This window comes from Balaenoptera physalus, assembly GCF_965194825.1.
Source record: "Balaenoptera physalus genome assembly, chromosome: 8".
NCBI classification, from domain to species: Eukaryota; Metazoa; Chordata; class Mammalia; order Artiodactyla; family Balaenopteridae; genus Balaenoptera; species Balaenoptera physalus.
In genome coordinates this window covers 76,095,675-76,119,481 of record NC_138887.1, presented here as the reverse complement: position 1 = coordinate 76,119,481, position 23,807 = coordinate 76,095,675, and the positions used below count along the sequence as shown (strand labels likewise).

The 23,807-nt window shown below is 42.0% G+C and overlaps 1 protein-coding gene and 1 long non-coding RNA gene across 12 annotated transcripts in view; one reads left to right on the top strand and one right to left on the bottom strand.

Moving 5' to 3' along the window:
• Nucleotides 1-23,807, bottom strand: part of CREB5 (cAMP responsive element binding protein 5) — a 409,265-nt gene that overhangs the window by 138,633 nt on the left and 246,825 nt on the right. Inside the window, exon 1 of one of the 11 annotated variants that reach the window (XM_082471923.1) lies at nt 591-20,568. The exons of the other annotated variants lie outside the window; for them this stretch is intronic. Coding sequence (XP_082328049.1) covers nt 591-637 — 47 coding nt within the window. The 5' untranslated portion in view covers nt 638-20,568. Of the gene's footprint in view, nt 1-590; nt 20,569-23,807 lie in introns of those variants that run through there. 11 annotated transcript variants of the gene reach the window in all.
• Nucleotides 1-23,807, top strand: part of LOC309665637 — a 272,096-nt gene that overhangs the window by 65,879 nt on the left and 182,410 nt on the right. The gene's annotated exons all lie outside the window — the stretch shown is intronic.

The window sequence follows — 23,807 nt, the reverse complement described above, 5'->3', positions numbered from 1 at the left end:
GAGATTGCAGTCTGAAGCCAGTTACAGTCACTGCAATTGATAATAAACTGAAAACCCCTTGAGAGCAGGTAAATGCTTTGCAACCCTGACCCCCTTGCTCTCACATTACTTAACTACCCTGCGGTTCTTGCATTACATCACCATTCAAGCGATTGGTTCCTGCATTTTAACTCTCTCCCTGTCTCCTCCGATTAGGATCGACACCGCAGCAAAGAAACTTCGCCCGAGTTTGCTTTCTCGCTTCGCTTTTTTATTTGTGGCCCCTTATGCTCCAATCCCTCGGGCTCGCGCTGCTTTTTTGTGTGTGTGTGCCCAACCCAGCCTCGGTTCAACTCATTCAGGTCGCTGTACTAGAACAAAAACTCTGATCCAAGTGAAAAGAAATGCCTCTTCGGGACCAGAAGAGGAGCGGAGGGGCTGGGGAAAGAGGAGAAGGAAGAAGAGGAGAAACAAAGACGGGCAGAAAGGGGAGAAGGGGGAGAGACAGAGGAGGAGGAGGACGACGAAGACTCAAGAAAAGAAGGCGGTAGGGGCCAAAAAAAAAAAAAATCTATAAAATCGGAAAAAAGAAAATAAAATTAAAAACAAACCTCATGGACATCACTGAGGCTGAATTCCCTCCTGAGGTGCAGAACATGAGAGCTCTGGAATGAGTGTGTGTAGAATTTGAGCCAAGGCTTAACTAGCCTGAGTGAGTCACATCCTTCCCACTTGATTCCAGGCCAAGCGATGATGTAATGTGCTGGCCCTTCTCTTGCGCCCAGCTCTGGCTCTCTCCCTCCGGCTTGCTCGCTCTCTTTCTCCTGGGCTCGCCCTCCTCCCCCTTCTCCTTTTTAGCTCAGTGCTGGTGAAGTCACCATTTAAATCTGGCAGAACTGAAGCAAAAACTTCAATGTAACCAAAACAGCCCCAGGCCGAGTTCCAGACTCAGGGAGCCTTAGTGGTGCAATTGCCCTTAGAAACGAGTAAACAGAGCCGGGAAACAGTACCGCCTGGGGATGGCCCAGCAGCTGCCTGGGACTCAGAGGGGGACCCCGAGTTCTACGGGCAGGGGTCCACTGGTTCCAATTTTCTTTTTTTTTTTTAAATGCTGGTTAAAAAAAAAAGAAAAAAGTCCCTGAATTTGGTGAAAGGGAAATAACAGTGGAGACATAGGCAGAGGTGGAGATGAAGAGGTGGAAGAGCAGGTTGGAAGGATAAGCAGGAAAAACCAAGACAGGTCACCAGCTCAGGCTTTCTTCAGAACCAGGTGACACGTTTCCATGACCCACAGCCCTTTTTTTCCTGGAGCTGGATGGGATTTTCTGTTGCTCAGTGCCAACCACCAGCCCTCCAGAGATCTGTCGCATCTGACCTCCCTGTCAGCAAGGGCGAACCCACTCTGGGCCAAACACTCGCCCACGTGTGGAGCCATCCCGAAGGGGGATTCACAGTTCCTGCTCCCTTGGCCCACGCTGCTGGTCGCTTTTATGTGCAGAAGGGAAAAGGACCCTCGTTGCAAAACACAGACCTTGTCTTCCTGAGATTAGCACTCCACTCTCAGGTGAGTCACTCGAAGAAGAGGGAGTTAGAATACGTTCACCCTCAAAATGAAGACAAGCTATGGATCCCCCCACTGGCTGGGGGGGAATTGGTATGGGTGGGGCCGTCTGGGAGTTTTAAAGGATACGGGGAGAACAGCGTGTGTGTCTCTTTTTTAATTACAGAGGGAGGAAAAACAGCCTGGGGTGGTTGTGCGGGGGAGTCAAACATTATCCTTCACCAATGACAGTGAAGCCCTTTTAATTACGCAATTCTACCCCTCACTTCACACCTCTCCTGCTCAGGCTTTACCTAGAACCATCCAGACACTTGGCCGCTTTGTTAGCACAGCTTTTTAACTCTTTCTTCTCTCCGTTTTCTCGTCCCCTCACCCTTAATGTCTCCTTCAGAAAAAAAAGAAAAAGTAATTTTAAAAAATGGGAAGTTCGCTAGAATTTTTTTTTAATGCCACAAAAGCAGAAGAAAGGCATGGGGATGCAACTTATTTTTTTTTCAAAAATAATCATAGCTTTGGCCCGAGTCTATCTATTGCCTCTCGTCGCTTTTTGTGATCAGTGAGTTGACCAGGTGATACAAATGTTGGTCTCTTCTCATGTGGCCAAGCAGAAAAGATCCCAACTTCTAAGCTCTGCTTTCAGAGAAATCTCTTAGCTCTTAAAGATATCTGCTGCCAGGGGACAGGGCTGTTCATCTGAGTCCCTTGGAATTTCAATCAGAGCTTTAGGGACTATCACCAAACTCAGAGTGAAGAGTTAAAAAGCAAGGTTTGCCCGACAGTCTCCCGACCCTGGAGGCTGGGGTGGGGAAGAGCTTTCTCCAGCAGTCTGCCCTGGAGCATGAAATCCCCAATTGACGCTGATGCCACAGTTGCTCCAGTGACACCTTTATCAAGGCAGGCAGCTCTGAATTAGAGGTGATCAGCCGTAATTACAGCTGGCGCCACTGAAGCCTGTGGCCTGACAGCGGCAAATGTGGTTGTTATAAAGTTTGGTCCACCATGTCAGTGGCCTGTATAACTCACTTACGTCTGACTCGCCAAGCAGCTATTGATTTTTCTTCTGATGCAGGGAATAAATAAAACAAAATCTCCAATCGCTTCTACCAGCCTTTCCACTTCAAGGCAGGATGATAAGATTTTATATAAATGACTTTCTCCTTTTTATAAGAGCCATCGACCATGTTGGTTAATATAAAGCTGAGGATTTTCACTTTTCCTTCTCCACTCCCTACAACTTACCTTACTTTTCATATTTAAATGTTATTATTTTAGACATATCAAAATGGATACGTGGTGCCGGTTTCCAAATTGACATCTTCCTGTAACCACAAGGAGAAAATGCTCTCTACTGGATTTTTCTTAGACCCTGTCCCAGGGACTGGGTTAAGCTGCTAGATGGTGCTTTTTGTTTTTTCTTTTTTTTTCACTGAAGTAAGTAAAAAGGACCCTATGCTGTAGGTAAAGATTATATAAAGGTACCTTTCTTGTGCCTTCCTTGGAAAGTAACAAAGGAGATGGCAGTTTTGGCCAAAGCCAGGCACAGACCTCTCATGAGACACACCAGCATCTTTGCTTCTGCAGGGAGGAGGAAGAGGCCAAAGGTTCCAAGGCAGTGAGGGTGCCTCTGATCAGGGGGTGATGTGACCAATGGGTTCAGTGCTTCTAGCCAAACTCCGAGGGCCCTGTACCTGATGACGGTGAGATGATGATGCCACTGGGCCAACAATGTGCAGGACACACTGACACTCTAATAAAACTTCTTTGGAGCGCTGGCCGGAGTCAGAATCAATTTCAGAGTTCAAAGGGGTCTGAGTATTTACATTTGCACTCGCCTTCCGAACGTAAGTACCCTCCCCTTCCCCACCATTCCAAATCAGGCATTCTCACTGGCTGATGGGCTTCTCCCCACCTGAAAAGAAAGCCTGCTTTCCTATTTCCCTTCCTGTGAGCAGCTAATGATAGAGAATATCCTGTTCCCAAAAGGAAATTCCCCTCCGACTCAAGAGCTTCCTTTTTCACCCATTTGGCCCTCCCGTCGCCTCTCCCCACGAGCCCCCTCCATGTCCTAGTTGCTCTTCTGAAGAAGGGGGGCTTTGAGAATCAGGGTTTTAAGATGCTGTAATTCCAGCGGGAGCCTTCTTAGAAGTAGCCCCTGGCCAACAGGCTAGGCCTCCAGATTAGCTGGCTTGCTCAGGAATGCTTACGACACCCTCCTTTCAGAACGTGTCCTCCTTGGGGAGAGGGTGGTGGGTACCGCGCAGCTGTTCGGTGTAACTCACATACTCACAGCTCCTGATGAAATGTTCGGCTCCGAAGAAGTGAAAACCTCTGAGATCTGAGCTCAGAGTTCAGAACGGATTTGGACTATCTCCAAAACAACCCACTAGAAAAGCACAACTTGGACTGCAGGACTGAAGGGCACAATAGCCAACTAAAGTAAATTCTGTGTGCCTGGGTGAATTTCTTAGCTCCAACACATTACGGAAACACACAGCAAATATAAGAAATGATAACGATCCTTCCTAGACAGAGCTGATTTTTTTTTTTCTTTTAAGTCTGAATTTATTTTCCTCAAGGAAAAGCATATCGTCTTCTTTCAGACATTGTTTTTAAAATTTAACCCACGATTCCTACAGTCCCAGTGGAATTTGAGGGGCCAGATAATTTCAGAGTTAAATAAGCTCTAATGACTATCACATGTACCCAGCCATAAACCTAGTATTAAAAATTATTCAGAAAAAAAGTGGCATCTCTTCCTTTTTTAATTTATAATAACCATCCAGGTGGTTTTCTAAGGCCTCCTTTGCAAATTGCTTCCAGCGAACCTTCCGGTCACAGACCACTGCATACCCACATGGTGTCATTCAGCGTTCCCTTCAACTTGGGTGTCCCGTGTTTTCACAGTGGACAGAGGCTGAGGGGCTGCCTAGGTCAACCTGTGCAGCATGCTTCCTAAACTGTGTGCAAGCAGCATTTGCTGGTTTGGATAGTTGGGTCTGCTAGCGTCAGCTCCTGGCACTCCCAGGGAGAAAGCAAGAGAGTGGTCAGTCACTGGTTACTTCTGTCTTGTACCTACTGTAATTCCTACATCCCAGCTCTGGTTCCAAGTACCCTCAGGCAACTTGCTGGCCTTCCTTGTGTCCAAACCTATTTTTGATATTCTGAAGCGGCGATGCTGAATGTGACAGACAAAGGAATGAATTTCTAATGATGGAGGCATCGGGAAGCCTCAGGGGGTAGGTATTGGGAGGTTATGAGAGACCTTCGATGAGCCCTAAAATATTATCATCAATTCTGCCTACTCACAGTGTATTTTTCCCCCTAACTTCTCCATCTGTAAAATGGGAATGTCGTTGTATCACTCGAACGCATCACAGTATCTGAAAAGCAGTTGACGCTCAATGAATATTTGTTGGATAAATGAACGAGTGAATGAATGAATAAACTCCTCGGTTCAGGCATTACCTTTTCCATGAACACCTTGCTGGACTACCAGGCTGGGGTAGGAGTATCCCTTTCTCTGGGCTCCTGGGGCATCCTGGATCAGATTCTACCGCAGCAATAAGCCACTTATGGAAAGTACCCATTCCATGCCTGTCTTCCTTGGGAGTCGTTAGCTTCTTCAGGGCAGAGAATGGGCTGATCCATCTCAGTTCCCCTAGCACTTAGCAAGCACCTGACTCACCTACAGTAGGTCTTCAAGAAATGTGACTGAACTGAGTGACGGCAGCACCGGCTGCTCAGTCTTCCCTGAATATGTTCCCTCCTAAAAGTCCTTTTCCCCTTTTCCATTCTTATACCTCTTCTGTGGCTTCCTTAATATCTGGAGCTTCTAGAAAACCTGGAATAATAATAATAAAAAATCCTAGAAAATGTATTGGTTGGCCTTGTCCATCCCTGCACTATGTCATTTCTCCTCTGGGGGCCTTAGATTCCTCTTGCTTCCCTGTCCCAAAATCCACATGGCAGCGATGCCAGTATGAGCACCCTGAGGTTTTTATTATCAGAGCAGCTGACATTAGACTATTTCCACCAATTTCTTATATAAAGCATCCAGGGGAATTGAAACTCTAGATGAGAGGAACTGGCATTCTCCTATTGGTTGGGGTGCTTCTCATATGGTTGCCGGGGCACCCTAAGGAAAGGGAAATCGCCACTGAGACTTACTCATCCCTAAAGAATGGTGGCGTCAGTTCTTTTTTTTTTTTCTTTTTTCTTTTTTTCCTGTTTTATTGTTTTACTGAGAAGTAACTGACATACATCGCTGTATAAGTTTAAGACAGCGTGAGGGTCTAATTTACACATATTGTAAAGTGCTTGTGTGGTGTCTGTTCTAACCAGCAGTTCCTACAACTCAAGGTTAGGACTACAGGAAGAACACAATGAAAATGGTGGAGGACAGGAGGTGCAAACATCTGTGGGTAGAATTATATACAGGATCAGAGGCTAATGGTGTTGCCAGAGTGCACTGAATTCATGCTCTGGTCTTGAGCGGAGCCAGGACATGGCTGAACAGGACCGTCTGGGGAACAATCCTGCTCTGCTCAGGAGAGGTGGGCGCCTGATGGCGTGGGAGAGAGAGGCCTCTACCACAGGCTCAGTAGATAACCTTGGTTAGGAGAGGTTATCTACCAAAGTCCCATTGTCCCTGTAGGCAAAGCGTGGTGACTGGCCTCCTCTAGGGTGAAGCAAATGGGATGCCTAGGGTGCAAAATTTAAGGAGGCATGCACTCCTGGGGGCATTCAAGGGCAGGGCAGCAATTGCACAACCTTGAGAGTGGGTGCCCCACTTGCCTCCTTGGTCCAGGCCCTGGGTGGTGAAGACTTACTGCTCTCTGTGTACTTCATGAGCACCAGCAGGACTAGGAAAATGATTTCAGGAGAGGCTCTGGGTCTACCTGGCCAGCTGGGGAGAAGTGGGTGATGCCTGCAACGGACTGGACTTTTCCTCGGAAGCATCACTCCCATCAATCTTTCCTTCTTCTCAATTCCATGTCTTTTAGCTTGCCATTCTATTTTCCCCACTATAATTGTTGCTTGTGTGAAACATCAAAATTATGGCCTTGTCTATCCTCTCTGTTAAAATTTGCAGAAATTGATATTTTTCCTTGTTTTGTAGCTATTGTATGTCTCATTGCCATATATATATATACACACATATGTAGACATACATATATATGAACATACATATATACACATATACTTACATATACGTACAATAGCTGACTATATATATATGTATGTATGTCTATATATGTGTGTATGTGGACATATGTATGTCACCATTAGCCAACAGTTATTCGGCACATATTTTGTGCTGTGCATCGTGCTAGGTGTCCCACAGACGTTAATTCTTTTCATCTTTTCTGTAACACCATGAAGTAGGCACTTTCATTATCCCCATTTTATGGATGAAGAAGCTGACTCAGGGGATTTAGTAACTTGCCTGAATGCCACAGTGGAGCTGAGACTTGACCTAAAGGTGTCTGATGCCAAAATCAGGGATGTGACCATGACACCTCAGTATTTCGTATCAGAGCACTCACACCTTCCATAACCCAGATGTTCCCGATGACCTGGGCTAACCTGTGTGTCCTGAAGCAAGCAATGGTCTGGGTCCCAGCCATCAGAATGGGAAATGTGTGTCTTACGAGCTTCATGATTTTGATCAGAGAGATTTTCCAAAGGAGGAGAATTTCCAAAGTTGAGGCAGAGAAAAAATAAAAACTTTTTAAGACATAACATCAAAAAGTAAGAAATGGAATTCCCCTCTCTCAGGTGACGGGATGGTGCTGCCTGCCTCATACCCCTCACCTGGTCTTCACCACCTCCTCATCACACCCTGAAATCTCATCAGGGCCCACATCCTGAGCCAACACTGCAAAGTTCATACCTACAGCTCTCCTAGAGCCCTCACGCTGCTGGTTTCCGAGGCTCCTTCTTTCTTGCTGGGTCTCCTCATTTCACGGGCAGGAAAACATGTGCCTACCGGAACCTGACCATCATTTGCTGAGAATTCCTATCTGGAGTGCTACCCCTTTGCATAATTTTAATTAAAACACTGGGTGTCTTCTTTGTAAATAGTGACCCCCAAATACTTTGCAGTTGCACAAAAAGGCTTTCTGAAAAAGATGACTTAACTTGTTTGGATAATAGCCCTGAAAGTATACTCTATTAGCTGTTTTCATTGTTAAACATTTTAAAATGAAAAAAAAAATTGCAAAAGTAAGAATGAATTTGAAGAGGTTTTGAGGGTCCTAGAAATAAAAAGGAAGGCTTAAACTTGGAAATTGTATTTGTGGTTGTTTTTCTTTTCACAGAGATTCCAGCTATAGGTTCTGTGTGTATTTAATAACTGACCTCCCCTTACTCTGAGGAGAGAAGTTCACCAGCACTGATTTATTCAGAGGGTTCTGAGAGAAGAATGAGCCCTCCAACACTTTTCCCTGGAGGGGATGAGAGGAATTTTTTTTTAACCCCAAACATGAAGCTCTTGGGTCTTCCAAATGAAATTATCTATGTTTTTATTAACAGAGCCCCTGAGTTAAAAAGTTGGTTTTGATAAGAGAGAATAAATGAAAGAGAAAACTGCTGACATAATATTTTGGTTTCCAAACCCACTTCCACATTCTACTTTCCCTCTCAGGCTTGTACATGACTCTGGTGTCTGTATTTACACCAGAAATCCCAGATAGAAAGGTGCAGTTAATCCTGCCTTATGCTGAAATTCAGATCTAGACCTTTAAGACAACAATCACAGTGACACTTTCATATGCATGGCTATGTGTTCCTGTCTTTCTAGACATGTAGCACTGTACAATGCATAAATAACTTAGTCTTGTCCTCTCCATTCCTCTGAGAGAGAAAGTAGATGTTATGATGTCCAAGGGGTCTTTAGGTTTGGAGGTAAAAGATCCTAAATTTCTCATTCTCCATAAGCTTTAGAATTCCTCTGTCATTAATAGAAATAGGGAAGAATGAGAGATTCAAGCACCATCTGGGCCAATCTGAGTTCCCAATGTTCCCACCCAAACTGGAAAGCATGCTTTTAAGTTGGTGTTGGAACATGCTTTTCGGGAGCAACGATCCTCCTTGAGAATCTCATAAAAACTGGGAACCCTCCTTTTAACCACGGACCCCAGGTTAAAAATCCCCAAGAAAAAAGCATGCTCTCTTTGTATTAAACTTAAGCTATGCCCCTTTACAGGGAAAGAAAAGCAGGCATGCACAGATGAATCTCAATGCTTTGAAGGCTAACCCCCAGCCAGGTACTATAACCAACCAGCAGACCGGGGTGTTTTTCTAGTTCAGTGGTTTTCAGATTTGGTGTACCTGAGACCAGATTAAAATGCAGATTCCCAGGTGCTGCCTCAAAGATTCCAACAGCCAAGGTGGGGCCTAAGTATATGTATTTTTAAGCAAACTCCCCAGATTTTGATGCTACTGATCCATAGACCACACTTGAAGAAGACTGAATTCTATGTGGTCATCCTTGGTCCCTGAAATATTACAAGCAAATAAACTAAATAAATAAAAGAAAACAAATAGAAATACCTGTGTATTTTCCCTGCTGTTCAGGCTCTAAAGGAGCTGTGATTTTCTTTCACCTTTTTTTTTTAAGGTAAAAAGCAGAATAATCTACCCTTAAATGATCAAGTCTTTAAAAACCAGCTTTCCCAAAACAGGATGCCTGAAAAGGATGGAAACAAAACATATGTGTTCACAGTAACATAACGCCATCTAAACAGTCTATGGAATTATGGTCTCCAGGACCCCCGATAAGATTAGGGTTTCCTGACCTGTGGCTGGTGTAGCAAGGCATTTCTCTCCTATGTTTACTATCAATGCTTCCAGATGTTTACTTTGCAATATTCCCAGTCTCCTAATGACAATCGCAGGGAGGGTACCTTAGGGAGGGGAAGGAAATATTAGTGGTAACTGATGAGTGTATTGCATGGTGCCAGCCCATCACAACTTTGGCATAACTTGGTTATCTTCTAGAACTTTAACTGAACATCCAACAGTGATCCTGGTTCGGTATACAACAGAATGCTACACATTTCTGCACAGGGTCCCCTTCTCTGGGGTTCTTTTCTTTCTCCAAAGGATCTTATCAAAGTTTTTCAGAAGTCTTTTATTTTTAACCTCATAAAGTGCCAGTCCATCCACAGACCCAAAAACAAGAGTGACCGATAAAGGGGAATGAGGATTATGACCTGTGAGTCATCAAGGGCTGCATCTACTGCTAAGTGGGAATTAAGCGTCTGAATTACAATGACGGTCCTTGTAATTTCTTTTGGACCAACTCTGTCGTATTAATATGGTCACAGCACCATTGAAACAGCTATTGAAATAGACATCACATACCCGAGCAGGGGACAGACAAAAGGAAAAACCTTGGGAGGTGCCAAATGTCTGGGAAATAATGCTGCAACACAGGTAGCAATGCTCTAAGAGATGAAGGGCAGTGAACATCAAAAATAATGATGGCTATGCCAAAAGCAAAGAGGTCTCTCAAGCATTTCTTTGGTCACTTGCTACCCTTCTAGTCAGGGGCCATCCTGCCCCTTTCATTCTGACACTTGTTGAAGCTTTTTACATCCATTTACTCAGAGGAGCTTCCTGTTGACAAAAGAGGAAGGCTTCCAAGATTTGGGGAATGAAGAGATATTGATAGTTATTAATGACTCTAATCTTTGAATGAAATAGTTTGGGAGTAGCCATCTTCTTTAAAGTTCTGGATACTTTCAGAAATGAATACTCTATAATTGTCAGCAAACTGCACTTTCCATTTGGTGCAAAAAAATCCTTCTTGTTGATTTCTCATAGTCCAACCCAGAGTCTTCCCTGTCTCAAATCTGAGATGCCTTTGTGTGTGAGAGCGCATGTGCACCTTATTTCAAACTGAAACAGTATCCTCGATGCAAGGTTGCATAGGGTAGCACAATTTTGCAAGGTTAGATGGTTTTGAGCCTGGAAGGCCCCATAACTCAGTCTGGGGCAGCTTCATTTTAATTTGTCAAAAGTTTCTGTTATTTTAACAAAGGCTATTTGGTGTTACCTGATATCTCTTGGCCTGGCCAAACCTCAGCAAAATTGAGATCCTTTTGTTTCTCTCTCGTCTCCTCTTTCAATATCTCTGTCTACATTTCTTGATGCTCTTTTGTTCTTAACTGGTTTCAAGTCATCTCACAAAAGATTTTAGCTGATAAAGGCAAATCTGTGGCATAGTATATACTGAGAACTCAAGGAAATGCAAAGCCATAAGGTCTTACAATGGTATTGGAGGCACCAGTACAGAAAATGGGAGGGAAGCGTATCGGTAGAAGGACGCTGCTGAGTCTTAGGTTCTAGGTTTCAGAGAAACAGCAGAAAGCAAAACCAACAAGGTCTCAGACTTCAGGGAGACAGCATTCTAATGGATGGAAAGAGACGATAAACTAGTAAACAAACAAATAAATAATTACAGATAGTGAGAACTCCTACAAAGTAAATAAAACCTGGTGATGAGATGGGATACTGGGTGTGGTGAAGTCTTTCAGATAAAGTGTTCAGGGAAGTCTGCTCCAAAGAGATGACATTTTACCTGAGAATCAAATAAGGACATACAGAGGTGTAGGTATAGATATAGGAGAGAAAGTGTGCAGAGAGAACAAACTGGATTGATGTGCTAAGACGGGAAAGGACCGTATGTGTTCCCTGCAGGGAAAGAAAGAAGGCCACCAGGGAAAGAGAAGGAGAGGGGAAAGAGAGAACCTGGGAGAGGTAGGTAGGGGTCTTGCAGACCACAGCAAAAAGTTTCTATTTTATTTTAAGGCAGAGAGAAGCCAGTGGTAAGTCTACAGAAGGGACTGCCATAATCTAATTTGTATTTTTAAGAAGTTGCATTAATTGCTGTATGGAAAATGGACCGTCAGAGGGTAAGAATTCAAGTTTGGGGAACGGTTGAGAGATTTCGCAATAGTCTGGAGGAGTGGCGATGGGGACTTGCACTAGACTGGTAGCAGAAAATGTGGGTGAGAAGACCGCAGAGCCAGGAGAGACCGAGGTGAAGCCGGCAGCACCTGAGTGGCCACAGGAGCAAGGAAGAGGAGGCAAGGAGGACGCCACATTTTTGACCTGATCAAGTGGGTAAATGCTGTTGCTATTGACCTTGATGACCTTGATGAAGAAGACTGGTATTGCAGATGACTTGGGGAGGGGGGAGACTTTTGCTCTGGACAAGTTAAATCTGAGATGTCTAGTGACATACAGATGGAAAAATCAGGAAGGCAGAGGGGTAAGAACATCTGAGCTCAGCAGGGCAGTTAGGGCTGAAGACATCCATTGGGCATCAATTCCAATGGATTATCTTGAAAACCACAGACTGGGTAAGTCTCAGAACTGAGTCATGCAGGCTTCTCTTACAGAAAGAGGAAGGCAGAGGAGGATCAGTTAGTGAGGTAGGAGAAAAATCCAGGAAGGAGGCAGGGGAGAGTCCTGAAGTCAGTATAAGTACAATAGTCACTTCAGATGACCAAGGAGTACAAATTTACTGAGAATCATCTATCCAGTCCCTCCTGTAGCTGTGCTCTGCCTAGGAAAAGATGAAAAGGCAACAGAGTCAGCTGATTGAGGGAATCAGCTTCCTTTGTCCTATCACCTTCCTGCAAGCACTCTACCCCTTCTCCCCAGGCTTGTAAACATCAAGAAAGAAATTACTGTAATGCAGAGAATTTGAAGATTTTATTTGCCAGCAACAAAAGATAAGGAGCTTTAAAAAAATTCTACATGGGGCCAAAGCTTTTAGATACCCTCAGCCTGGGTACTTTCCCCTTTACAATTCACTGTTCTTGAATGAGTTAAAACATGGCTCTAACACTCAGATAAATATGTGTAGTTTTTATTAGCAAGAGATAAACTTCCTGTCAACAGAGGCTTCTGCTTTACCCATTACCATTTTTGAGATTTAGCAGAAATGATAAAATTGAAATTATCCATGAGCTTTAGATGGGGAACTTCTTTGGTCTCAAAAGCTAGGGAACAAGATTAAAAAGAAAATCCTAAAACATGTTTTTAAACAACAAACTTTACTGTATGTGATTTTAAAACCTCTAAGACATTTCTCACTTGGAGATGGTCCCAGGGTGGTTTGGGAATGTGGGCTGCCCAACAGGTTGTAAGAGGCTGCTTTCCAGCAGATGTTTTCTAAAGAAAACAAATATCCTGGGACACGTTTTAAAATGGGGAGGCCCTTTGGAATGTGTGATACTATTCATTCTATTAGACCTGGAGGCCCTGGATTTTTTAAAAAATGGAGAGACTTGAGAAATTTACCACCCCAAATTTCAAAAACCAAATAATACATCTTAAAATTGGAAAGTTAAATTGTGGATGTTTTTATGAAAATCCTTATGTTGTTCCAGGTAAATCCAAATTTTCCTAAACAGTAGTGGCATTGGCTTTAAATAAATCTGTCCCTCCTCTGCAGATGGCCTATATTGACTCAGAAAGGGCAATGGAGGGGAAGGATGGGGGTGGGTGGGTATTGGGGTACAGGAAGCCAAGGTAGCTGTGAGTCTAAGTGCTACAATGTTTAAATGTGGGAGAAAAGCAGGAAAATATCCTAAAATTTTCAAAGTATTGTTAACACAACCTCATAAGGTGTTAGACCATGAAGATTCTAAAGACCAACTTTCCTCATTTTGCAGGTGAGAAAAGTGAAGTACAGAAAAGGGTCATTAGCTCAAAATCACCCCAGGCCCCTGTGCCTATTTCAGAGCTCTTTCTACTACACCCTGGGCGAGAGGCCTGGTATCTCTGTGTTGTGGAGAGACAGTCTCATTGGGTGATCTTCCTTAATTCGTTCTTGGCTTTGGGCTCTTGCGAGGGGAGGCTGTGCTCTGAACAAGATGTCAGCCGAGGGGCACTGGAAATGGCCCACTGATTCAACAGCTGGGGCCCAGGGCATTTCCCCTTAACTGAGTCAAGACGGACAGTCTCTGTCAATCAGAATTTGTCAGGGCCTATTTCATAGCGCATTATTAAATGCCCTGATGTTTTTGTAACCAAATAAATGCATTATGAACAGGACACTTTTCCTGCAGTTCTGTACAACATCCTGGCTCTGTTCTTAGAAGTGGATGAAAAGCAATAGGGACTATGGCCACAATCATGCCAATTTATATGTTACAAAGCAATTGTTACCTCATTTAATCATCCTAGAACTTTTCCCAAGGAGAAAGCTGAGGTCGGAAAGGTGTAAGGACTAGACCAAGAGCACAGTTACTAACTAGATCCCAGGTCTTCTGACCTCTAAGTGCGGTGTTTTTTCCATAATATAATTTTTCTGGAAAACTATTAATTTTTCGTAATATAATTCCATAACATAACTTGTCTGGCCTCCTGGATGTGTGTTTTTTAATTTTGAAAAGTGATTTTTGTATTTGGTTAGCTGGGGTGGTCGGAACTCTTGTTTTTTCCCATTCCTTATGTTTTTTTAATTTTAACTGTGGTAAAACAGACATAACATAAAATTTACCATTTTAACCTTTTTTAAATGTACACTTCAGTGGCATGAGGTACATGGTTGAACTTTGGAGGTAGAAAAGAATAGGGAAGTGTAATAATAATTATCATAAACATGAAAACTTATCAGTAAATCCTTACTACATGCCAAGCAATGTGCCAAAAGCTAATCTGCAATTTCTCACTAAATAAACGCAAACCTTGCTTCAATTCTCATCCCTCTTTTACAGATGAAGAAACAAAAGTTCAGAGAGGTTAAGTAACTTGCCCAAGATCACACAGCTAGCACGTGGCAGAGTCAAGTCCCAAACCCAGGCACTTGACTGATGTATTCCCACTCTAATCCACCACACCTTGTTGCTTTTCCTTTGGGGCCGCTGTTAAACAAAACAAAGAAGAACTGAAAGGCTCAATTCTTCTTTCTTGGCTTCATTATCTGGTTTGAACCCTCACATGTAGACTGGCAACTGAGTAACCCAAGTGTTACCAGAATTTAAGAAGAAGTATTGGAGACAGGGAAGAAGACCAAAAGTCTCTTGCTTGTCTCCTGACAATCTGCAAAATTAGGATTGCTCTCTTCTAGTTGAAGCTAGCAACATCTAAGGTACCCAAACTATGCTTATGCTAAAGCTAATTGTAAGACAGCCTCAGTTTTTTGAGAAGAGATCATGGAAAGCAGGAAACATATTTCTAAATAGGAAGTGTCTGTATTCATTTTGCAATAAATGTCACTAAATAACTCAAGCAATCTAGTACACACTTTGGGATAAGAGATTGTTGTAGGAAATGTAATTATAACTTCATCAACAAAGCAGGCTGCTATAGACTGATGGAAAACATACATGCACACCATATAAATATGCACACACCTGTATATCTCTATATTAGCAAACTTCTGTTGTCTTGACTTGTATTGATCTGTCCTCTCATGCTTTTGAGATGGCACATGGGAAATAGGCAGAATTAAAAACAAACTTTGGACAATTACCTCATATAAGCTACTCTGGATACAAGTATTCGTGGATGAAATATGTTTATATTATGTTTGGATAAACGGTCAGCTTCTCTTAATCTGCATTAATGACTATAAAAATATTTCCAACGACAGAAACACGGTAGCCCCTAGAATCCCAAACTCAGGTACATGGTCTTAATGGAGAGGTACACTTAAAATCACCTATTAAAAGGCAGTGAACTCAAATAAGCCTTTTTCAAATTCTGTGCTAACTGGTCTTAAAAACGTTTTACTTTCTATCACATGCAGCAAGAATATTCAGAGTGACATCAAGGGAAGGGGATGGCGGGACAACTGGTACAGAAAGCAAGAAAAGAAGCCCCCGGGAGCTGGGAGTCCATGGTGATCTGATGCCTGAGTCCCCAGAGCCGCCCTTGGCTTCCAGCTGAGAGGTACATCCTTATGGCGGGCACAGGAAGAAGCAGACCCCAGGAGCAGGTGAAATTACAGAAACAAAGATTCTTGACACAGGAAACAGACTTCCAGCGCTTACAGCAAAATAACAAATGCTTTACTTCTGTTCTAGGAGCCACAACAAAACCGTCCCCTGATGGCCCAGATGTGAGGGTCCTGTGTTGGAGATAAAGTCCCATAGTGTTTTATTGTTGTTTCTTTTTATTTTGAAATAATTTCCAATTTTCAGAAGCGTCACAAAGATAATACAGAGCCTTTCCGTACATTCTTCATGGAGCTTTCCCTAATATTCACATCTTATTTAACCCTGACACATTTATCAAAACTAAGAAACTAACACTGGTTTGATACTATTAACTACAGACTTCATCACTTTTTTCACTAATTTTTCTTCTTTTCCAGGATGCCGTCATAATGGGGCTTTCATAATTTTATTTCCTTGCTCAAAAACAAGCTTTCAATTGTTAAATTGAAGTAAACTGTTCTTCAGTTATTTGGTTGCATCCTATATTTTTAGAATCATCTGCCACTATTCACCAGCATATATTCTATAAGGTTTGGTTAGAGCCAAACTGGACATGTTTGCTTTCTCTTAACAGTCTCTCCTGATCTTTCCTACATCCACAACTTTGCTCACACTGTTCCTTCTGCTTGAAACATTTTCCAGGACTCATGGTTCTATCCCTTCTTTAAGGCTCAAATCACGTGCTTTCTACTTCAAGAAAGCATTCCTGGTGCCTCAAGTCAGACGTGTTCTTTCTGGCCTAAGGATCTCTGGTGGGTGGAATTGGTGCATTTCTTGTGCTACACACTGGGAAGGGTCCCACCAAACGGGACATCAGAGCAGAGCAGGGTGGAAGGGCAAGGCCTGGGCAGCTGAGGTCAGTAAGAAAGGAGACCCTGACCCCTGGAAGAGGGAGGTAACAGGAGTCCCTGGATGTAAGTATTGCTGTGAATTTGGGGAAAAAACTTCACACGCTCACCCACTGGTAAAACCCAATGCCTTCGAATGCTTGAGGCATACCAATAGAATGTGGTTCCAATATAGACTGAAATCATATCATAAAAATAATATAAAAAGAGCAAGTTATTTCCTACATTCCATTACTCTAACTGGAATAAAGCCTGTTTTCACCCAAACTCTGTTTAGAGGAAAACCTAACTCTTTGTAAACATTTTTGTTCCAATTTTTGCATTTAGTCCTTTCCTTATGATATTAAAGATTGTAATAAGTAATTTTTTCTTTTGTAGCCATGCTTTAGGGGAAAACATATAAGTATCACTGACTATAGCAATTGTTTCATACCTCTATAATTCTACAATCAGATTTGCATAATTACAATAGAATTTTGTATAGTAACAATATATAATAAACATGATTACTAAAAAATAAATAAAGTTTGACATATCCAGAGATGTTTTCAAAACCCAGAAAATGGAAAGGAATGTATGACGTGACCCCTCATATTGGAATGCAGAATGTTGATTTTTTTTCTGCAAATGAAAAGATGTGATATGCTTTTTATTAGTTTTCTTATATATCTTTTAGCATTAAGTTAGCAAAGAAATTTAATAAAAATTGAACAGTATAAAGTGAGATCACGCATTAGACCTAGGAAGGGAAACTTCATGAATTTTCTTTACATACCCTCACAATGAATTCTGAAACAAATAGAGTTTAATAAAGATTAAAATATGGTATAACCTGACTGTAGAGCATTTTATGAAAAAGTTTGATTTTTTTATGTGACTATGCAATATTCAAGGCTGGGGAAATTATGCAAGAAGATATATAATTAACTTAAATGTGACTAAAAGGCAGACATGCAGTTTTTGAACCTTTAATTATCTTATTCACTGTAACTTCTTCTTTTTAAAGGCAAAGCAAAAGTTTAGAAAAATCTATTAATAATAATTGAATATTTACCACTTGTAGCTTTTTAAAAGTCTAACACATCCTTCAAATAAAAGTATAAACATGGACTAATTTCAACTCCATTGAACAGATATTTGTTTTTGTTTCCTGGGCTTTGTCATCTTAGGGAGACAGGCTGGATGTGACTTCAAAAACAACTGTATAGAAAAATGTTTATTTTATTTGCAAACTTAGAAATATTTTGCAAGTTTACAAATAAACAGAACAAATTCTTCTCCTATGTAGCACTGAGAAGGTTTTTTTTAACTTTCATCTTTTTTCTTTTCTTTCTTTATTATTTTTTATATCATCCAATGGGATTTACTTAGAAAATGATTCCTATCCCAAAGAAAATATTTAGGCAGATTTATTCATATCCTTGGTTTAATGTGGATAGAAGCAGCCTAAGCATATTTCATTGAAGAAAGGAAGTATTGCCACAGTTCCTCTTACATATTAACAAGTGCTCTATACTCCAAAAAGGTCAAAACATTCTATATCTTTAAGAATTTAAACATCCTCAAAACAGCAGCTTCTAGACAGGAACACAGTAGTATTTTAACTGCCAATAACGAAGCTTGATGGTAGTTTCAAGCAACTAGAAGGGCAGGGAAAGTGCTTACAAGAACACACACTAAGGACTAGTATCCTTGATGGCTCTGGCTGGCATTGCAGTGGTCACCCTGGGACTGATCAGGTCCACCCAGTGACAGCATACATCTGAGAACTTTTAGATGGGGCTGTGCAAATCATCTGGGTTTGTCTAGAATGGATCTTTTAGGGGCAAGTCAGAACTTTCTACAAGATCCCAAGAGCATCAATCCTTGTTTCACTCTCCACATCAAAGGAGATCGCCAAATCTTGCTGCTGGTGACCCACTCGATCTAAGCAAAATTGATGGCAACCAGGCCCCAGTATACAGTCAAATAATTAGGGGCATCCTTGTGAGTTTCTTGAAATGGGATCTGGCCTGCGATGGATCACTTCTCTCAACCTTCTGCCGCTCCCTTCCTTTTCCTCCTCCCTTTCTCTGGGCCACTCCCACACTGCCTTTTACTTTAAATTACAAAAAAAATGTTTTAAAGCAAAAAAAGAGGCTTTGGACCCGATTCTCAATTCTCGAAAAAGCTGCACCTGCATATGTAAAGGACCTGTTAATGCCAGGAAAGGAAAGTGATTTGGGACTGACTCAAGGCAGGGAACTACCCAGTGAATCATCGCTGACAGGGTTTCTTTGGAGGTCTCCAGGGTTTCTTTGGAGGTCTCCCATAAGAACCCCGACCTAGCCTAGCCCTGTTCAGTTTACGAGAGCTTAGCTGAAGGTGGTATGGCTGCCACCCACATTACTCATTGGGGATATTGAGTCATATACGTTTAGAAAGGGTGGGCACAGAACATGAAATATCCCTAAGGTGTTTTGCAGCTGGAATGATGCTGAGCCACAGAATGATGGAGCTCAACTTCTAATTCTGGGTCTAAAGTGCACGCCTAATCTTCATCGTTTCTTGTTTATGACCTAAACTTTTGGCAAACTGCCCCTTGTAACAGTGTTCACACATTTCCAAATAAGAATGTTTACTATTTTTTGAGAGGTGGAAATGGAAAAAGAGAGCACAAAGTACATTTCCTTAGACAGTTCAGACCATTTGATCCATCCTGGGTGGAATGCCCTTTACTTGGGATTTTGTATATGTTTAAGCTGTAAGAAACATTCTTTGTTCTTCCTTGTGCTTTAGACTTGCCTCTTAATTCTACTTGGGTAAGTTAACCTCAGAAGTTAGATCATGTCCACAGTAACGTGCATGAAATTCTATCACATACCTCTGTCTTGCTCTCCATTCAGGTTGAATGCAATCTTTGAATACTGGCTTCGCAAGGAGAGGAATAAATCTATCTTTTCTTTCAACCACTGTTTGCTGAGACTTTATCGGTTCAAGCCATTCCCCCCACCATATCCTTCCCAAATTCCTCTTTCTTATCAAAAGAAAAAAAATTGATAGCGCTTGCTTGTCTGTTTTTTCCCTCTACCTTCTTTATAAAGTTCCTAAATACATTCTTTCAAGTTTCATTTAAACTGGGGCATTTGGTAAGTTGATAGTTACAGCATGCTCACAGCTGTGGGAAAACTAACATTAAAAAATAACCAAAAAATTAAAAAAACCAGCTCAGAAAAATGGCCCATGCACAATATCTTTGAGTTTTTATGTTTTATTAGCAATTTGGACTCATTACTGTTTGGGGGAGGAAGGAAGGAAGGAAGGTAGATGTTTCTGCAAGCTGTTTCTTTAATGTATTAAGCAGAGTTTTCCAATCAGGTTTAACGCAACCCTACCCGGTCCTTTCAGATGGGCTACAGGAGATCCCAGAAATGTTGAGCATTGGCTCCCGTTCTCTTCCACCCCCCAACCCCCAACCTATACCTTTCACTCCTCCCCTATTTCGCATCACTGAAATTAATTATCCCAGAGCAGAGGTCAAACTGGGTATTTCATGAAGCTTCCATAGAAAAATGAGGTAACCTCCTTATCTCAACCCAATATGCTCTCTGATCTTTCCTAGCTTTTGTCTTCTTCATAGTCTTTTGGGCAACAGCAAGATTACCACTTACAGCTACCGCAGTGTCACTGTGGTTTTGAATTATGACAGCCAGAAAGAGCTGGGTAATATTTAATAGCTTGAGATCACAGACTTTCCTGACACCATACTTAGCCAGGTCTGTCTTTCTTTCACAACTCTCATTATTTGTACATGTTCTGTGACTTCTGGGGAGAATATACTATTTCTAAAACTCTCTTCTCCTTTCCTTCTTGCTCTTCCACTATTAATCACCTCCACCTCCCTACCCGAAAAAAGCTGCCCATTTTGCTATGGAAAAACATTAACGTAGACGAAAAGAGTTTTGTTTCTAATCTTTTATGCCTTTTGGTGAATCTTTGGGATATAAAAACAAACTGCACGCTGAAATAGCCTCTGTGGCAAGCCTCAGAAAAATCACCAATTATCACATTTGAGAAAATGTTAAATATACAGGCTTCGTGTTTTCCAACTCAGTTGCTACTCTTTGCCTAGGAACACAGGAAGGAGAACGATGGAAAAATGGCAGGCACAAGAGGAATCAGAAGAATGAAATAGGAAAAATCATTTATTTAAACCCTTACCTTCAGAGGAAGGAAGGAAGGAAGGAAGGAAGGAAGGAAGGAAGGGAGGGAGGGAGGGAGCGAGGGAGGAAAAAAGGAGGTGGGGAGGAAAGAAAAAAGCGACTTATAATATTTTTCTCTTTCCATAGACAAAACTATTTTTAAAGTTCTATAAGGAATTGAAACTGGAAAAGATTTGGAATCTGAAATATCAAATTGTACTTGAAGGGCTGAATTAGCTCAATGCTCCTTGATTTGACACATAGCTGGAAGACAAGAATGTTAATTCCACCTCCATCAACAAGATGACTGGTTCAGCTTGTTTTTCATGACAAGGCTGATAGCTCTCCAGTGGAAAGATATTAGAAAGTAAGTAAGCAGAAAAGTCCCGTAGGATGGGTTTCTAGGGCCGCACAGCTCTTAACTGAGGTCCTGGGACCAGCAGCAGCAGCACCACCCGGGAACTTGTTAGAAATGCAAATTCTGGGTCCCAGTCCAGACCCACACATCAGAATCTCTGAGGGTGAGGCCTAGGAATCTGAGTAATTGCCTTCCAGGTTAATTTTTCTGCGGACTGTTTGAGAGGCACTGTAAACATCCTTCCCCCCAAAGATTTTAGCCTGCACTTGGGTAGGAAGAGTAATGATCAATCCCTCGTTTGATAAAATAGTAGGAGTACTAAAGCACAGGAAAGAATACATGACAAGGTGTAGAAGAACACATTTCTCCAAGGGGGAGGAGGGGAGGGAGAGGGATGGCCTGGGAGTTTGTGGTTAGTAGACGCAAACTATTACATTTAGAATGGATAAAAACAAGGTCCTAATGTATAGCACAGGGAACTATATCCAATCTCCTGGGGTAAACTACAGTGGAAAAGAATATAAAAAAAGAATGTATATATGTGTATAACTGAGTCACTTTGCTGTACAGCAGAAATTAGCACAACACTGTAAATCAACTATACTTCAATTTAAAAAAGGGAAAAAAAAGAACACATTTCTTATGAGCAAAGGAGAGAGGAGGGTAGAAAAAATGAGCACACACACATACATAAATAGGGAAGATGAGAATCATTAAATTCCTAGAAGAAAAATAAATACCAGAAATATATGGGGAGAGAAATCAAATCACCATATGAGAACAGGCTTTCAGTCTCTGATACCTTGGTCTAGAAACCAGAGATTGTTCCAACTGGAAAATATAAATATGGAATCTTAAACCAGAGATTTATGGTCCCATCTTGCCTTAGGGACTCCTTGAGGCTTCACACAGCAGGGGGGAGATATTCCTCCAGGTGATATCCTATCCACATATTGACACACATAAGAAGTGGATTTTACTAACAGAGGAAACTGTGATCTTTCAACTATACTGATGCCCTCACATATATCTTCCTCCATAGCAATGAGTATTAACTAGTAAACCTGATACTGAAACCAAATGGGCAGACAATTGTTAACTCATAAACCAAAGACTCTCTCATCCCTTCATTATCCTCCTTGAGAGAAACAGAGACAGAGCTTGTCCAGGGCTGAAGGCTCTGGAGAAGCTTCCTCACACATCTCACAGCATATTCATGGGTCAGCTCATTAGGGCTGGGGCGTGTGTGTGTGTGTGTGTGTGTGTTTGTGTGTTGCATGTATATATGTGTGTGGAGAGGGCAAGTGCTTATATCAAACTTCAGAGAGAGATGACAAGTCAGCTTTATGGTTTGGCCCCCAAAGACTTGCTGTGGGGAGCAAAAATCAACAACCCTGCACTGTGCAGGTTTTAGCGGGCCAAGTTTAACCACCATTTCCTGCCGAGGCCAGCACGAGAGTGCGCTTACCCACATCATGTTTGGAACGCCTCTCGGTAGTGGTGTAAAATCCTGAGCTGCGATGAAGCCACAATGGTGAAGTCACCCACCACTGGAGCTTTGTAGGTACTCAGGGGGTCTCTGTTTCATAAAAGTCCAAGCCCCTGGAATATCATCTTGGGTTTTCTTCTCACCTTTTTAATCAAGGTTAGTGGCCGATCAGAGCCATAAGGCAGCCTTTTTAACTCCCTAGACCATCAGAGGAACGACCAGACTTTTCTTCTGCTTGCTTCCTTTAGTTTCCTCATCATGACGTGACTATGTTCTGTAGGTGATCAGGAGGACTGTGCAGCCAGCTGAAAGAGCAGCTTATTTTCCTGCTGTTCACTAGGGGGTTCACTAACTCATCACCATGTTGTCCCGGGGGTTGGCATGCACAGACCTAATGTGAAATGCACTCATAGGAAATGGATCCAAACAAAGAACTGTGTTTCCCTGTGACATGATGTTTCTGCCCAAGTACAGCAGGTCAGTTTCCTTCACAGCTGGCATGTTTGCCTGTTATGACAGGAAAAGCAGTGGTCATTTATAAATTTTACATTTCTCTGCAACTTTCATATTAAATCCTCATTATCCTCCCCTTAAAAATAATGTAATTGGTTCTCAAACTTTCTGCAAATGCAAGAGAAGGGTAGTGACCCAAGCAAGATCCCCCCCTGCCCCCGATAAGGACTGGTGAATGAGTGTGCCTTAAAGCCAGAAGAATCAGAATGAACTTGAAAAAAATCAATCAACTGTGGCTTACTTAAAAGAGAAGTAAAATTCAGAAAGTACCAGAGCTTTAATGAATTCTGTGACTGTTTCAATAAAGACAGGGAGTTTTATTTATGAAGTTTAGTCTCTCTAAACCTAGCAAGTAATTTATGCTGACAGATATGCAAACAGCCAGATAAGGAGTTGAGAAAACTTTTCTTTCATGCAGATAGGGGGAGAAGCAGTTTCTAATGACATGGAGACTGGGTTCCATGGAAGTTAGGGGGTGAGGGGTGGGGAAAAGAGAGAATATTTAGAGGAAAATCTTTATTCCCATCCAGTATATTAATTTAAGAAACATTAAGTGTCTAGCAAAAGTGATATATTTAAGTCATAAACAAGTATGATGCAATAAATGCTATGGGAGCACAGTACGATGTGTCAGGAGAAAGACCACTGGGAATGGGGGTTGAGGAAATGAAGCATTTGAAGAAGGCTCTACTGAGGAGGCAACAACATCTGAACTGGGGTTTGGAAGCCAGGGAGAACAATACCAGAAGCAGGAGTCGATAAGATCCTTGAAGGAAGGGCCATGTTTTCATCTTCCACACTCAACTCCACCCCTCCAACTAAGTTCAGCCTATAGCAAAAGCTCAGTTGATACTAGGTGAATGGGTGTTGAAAGGCATTCAGACAGAGAATATAGCACTGAAGAGGACAATGTGACA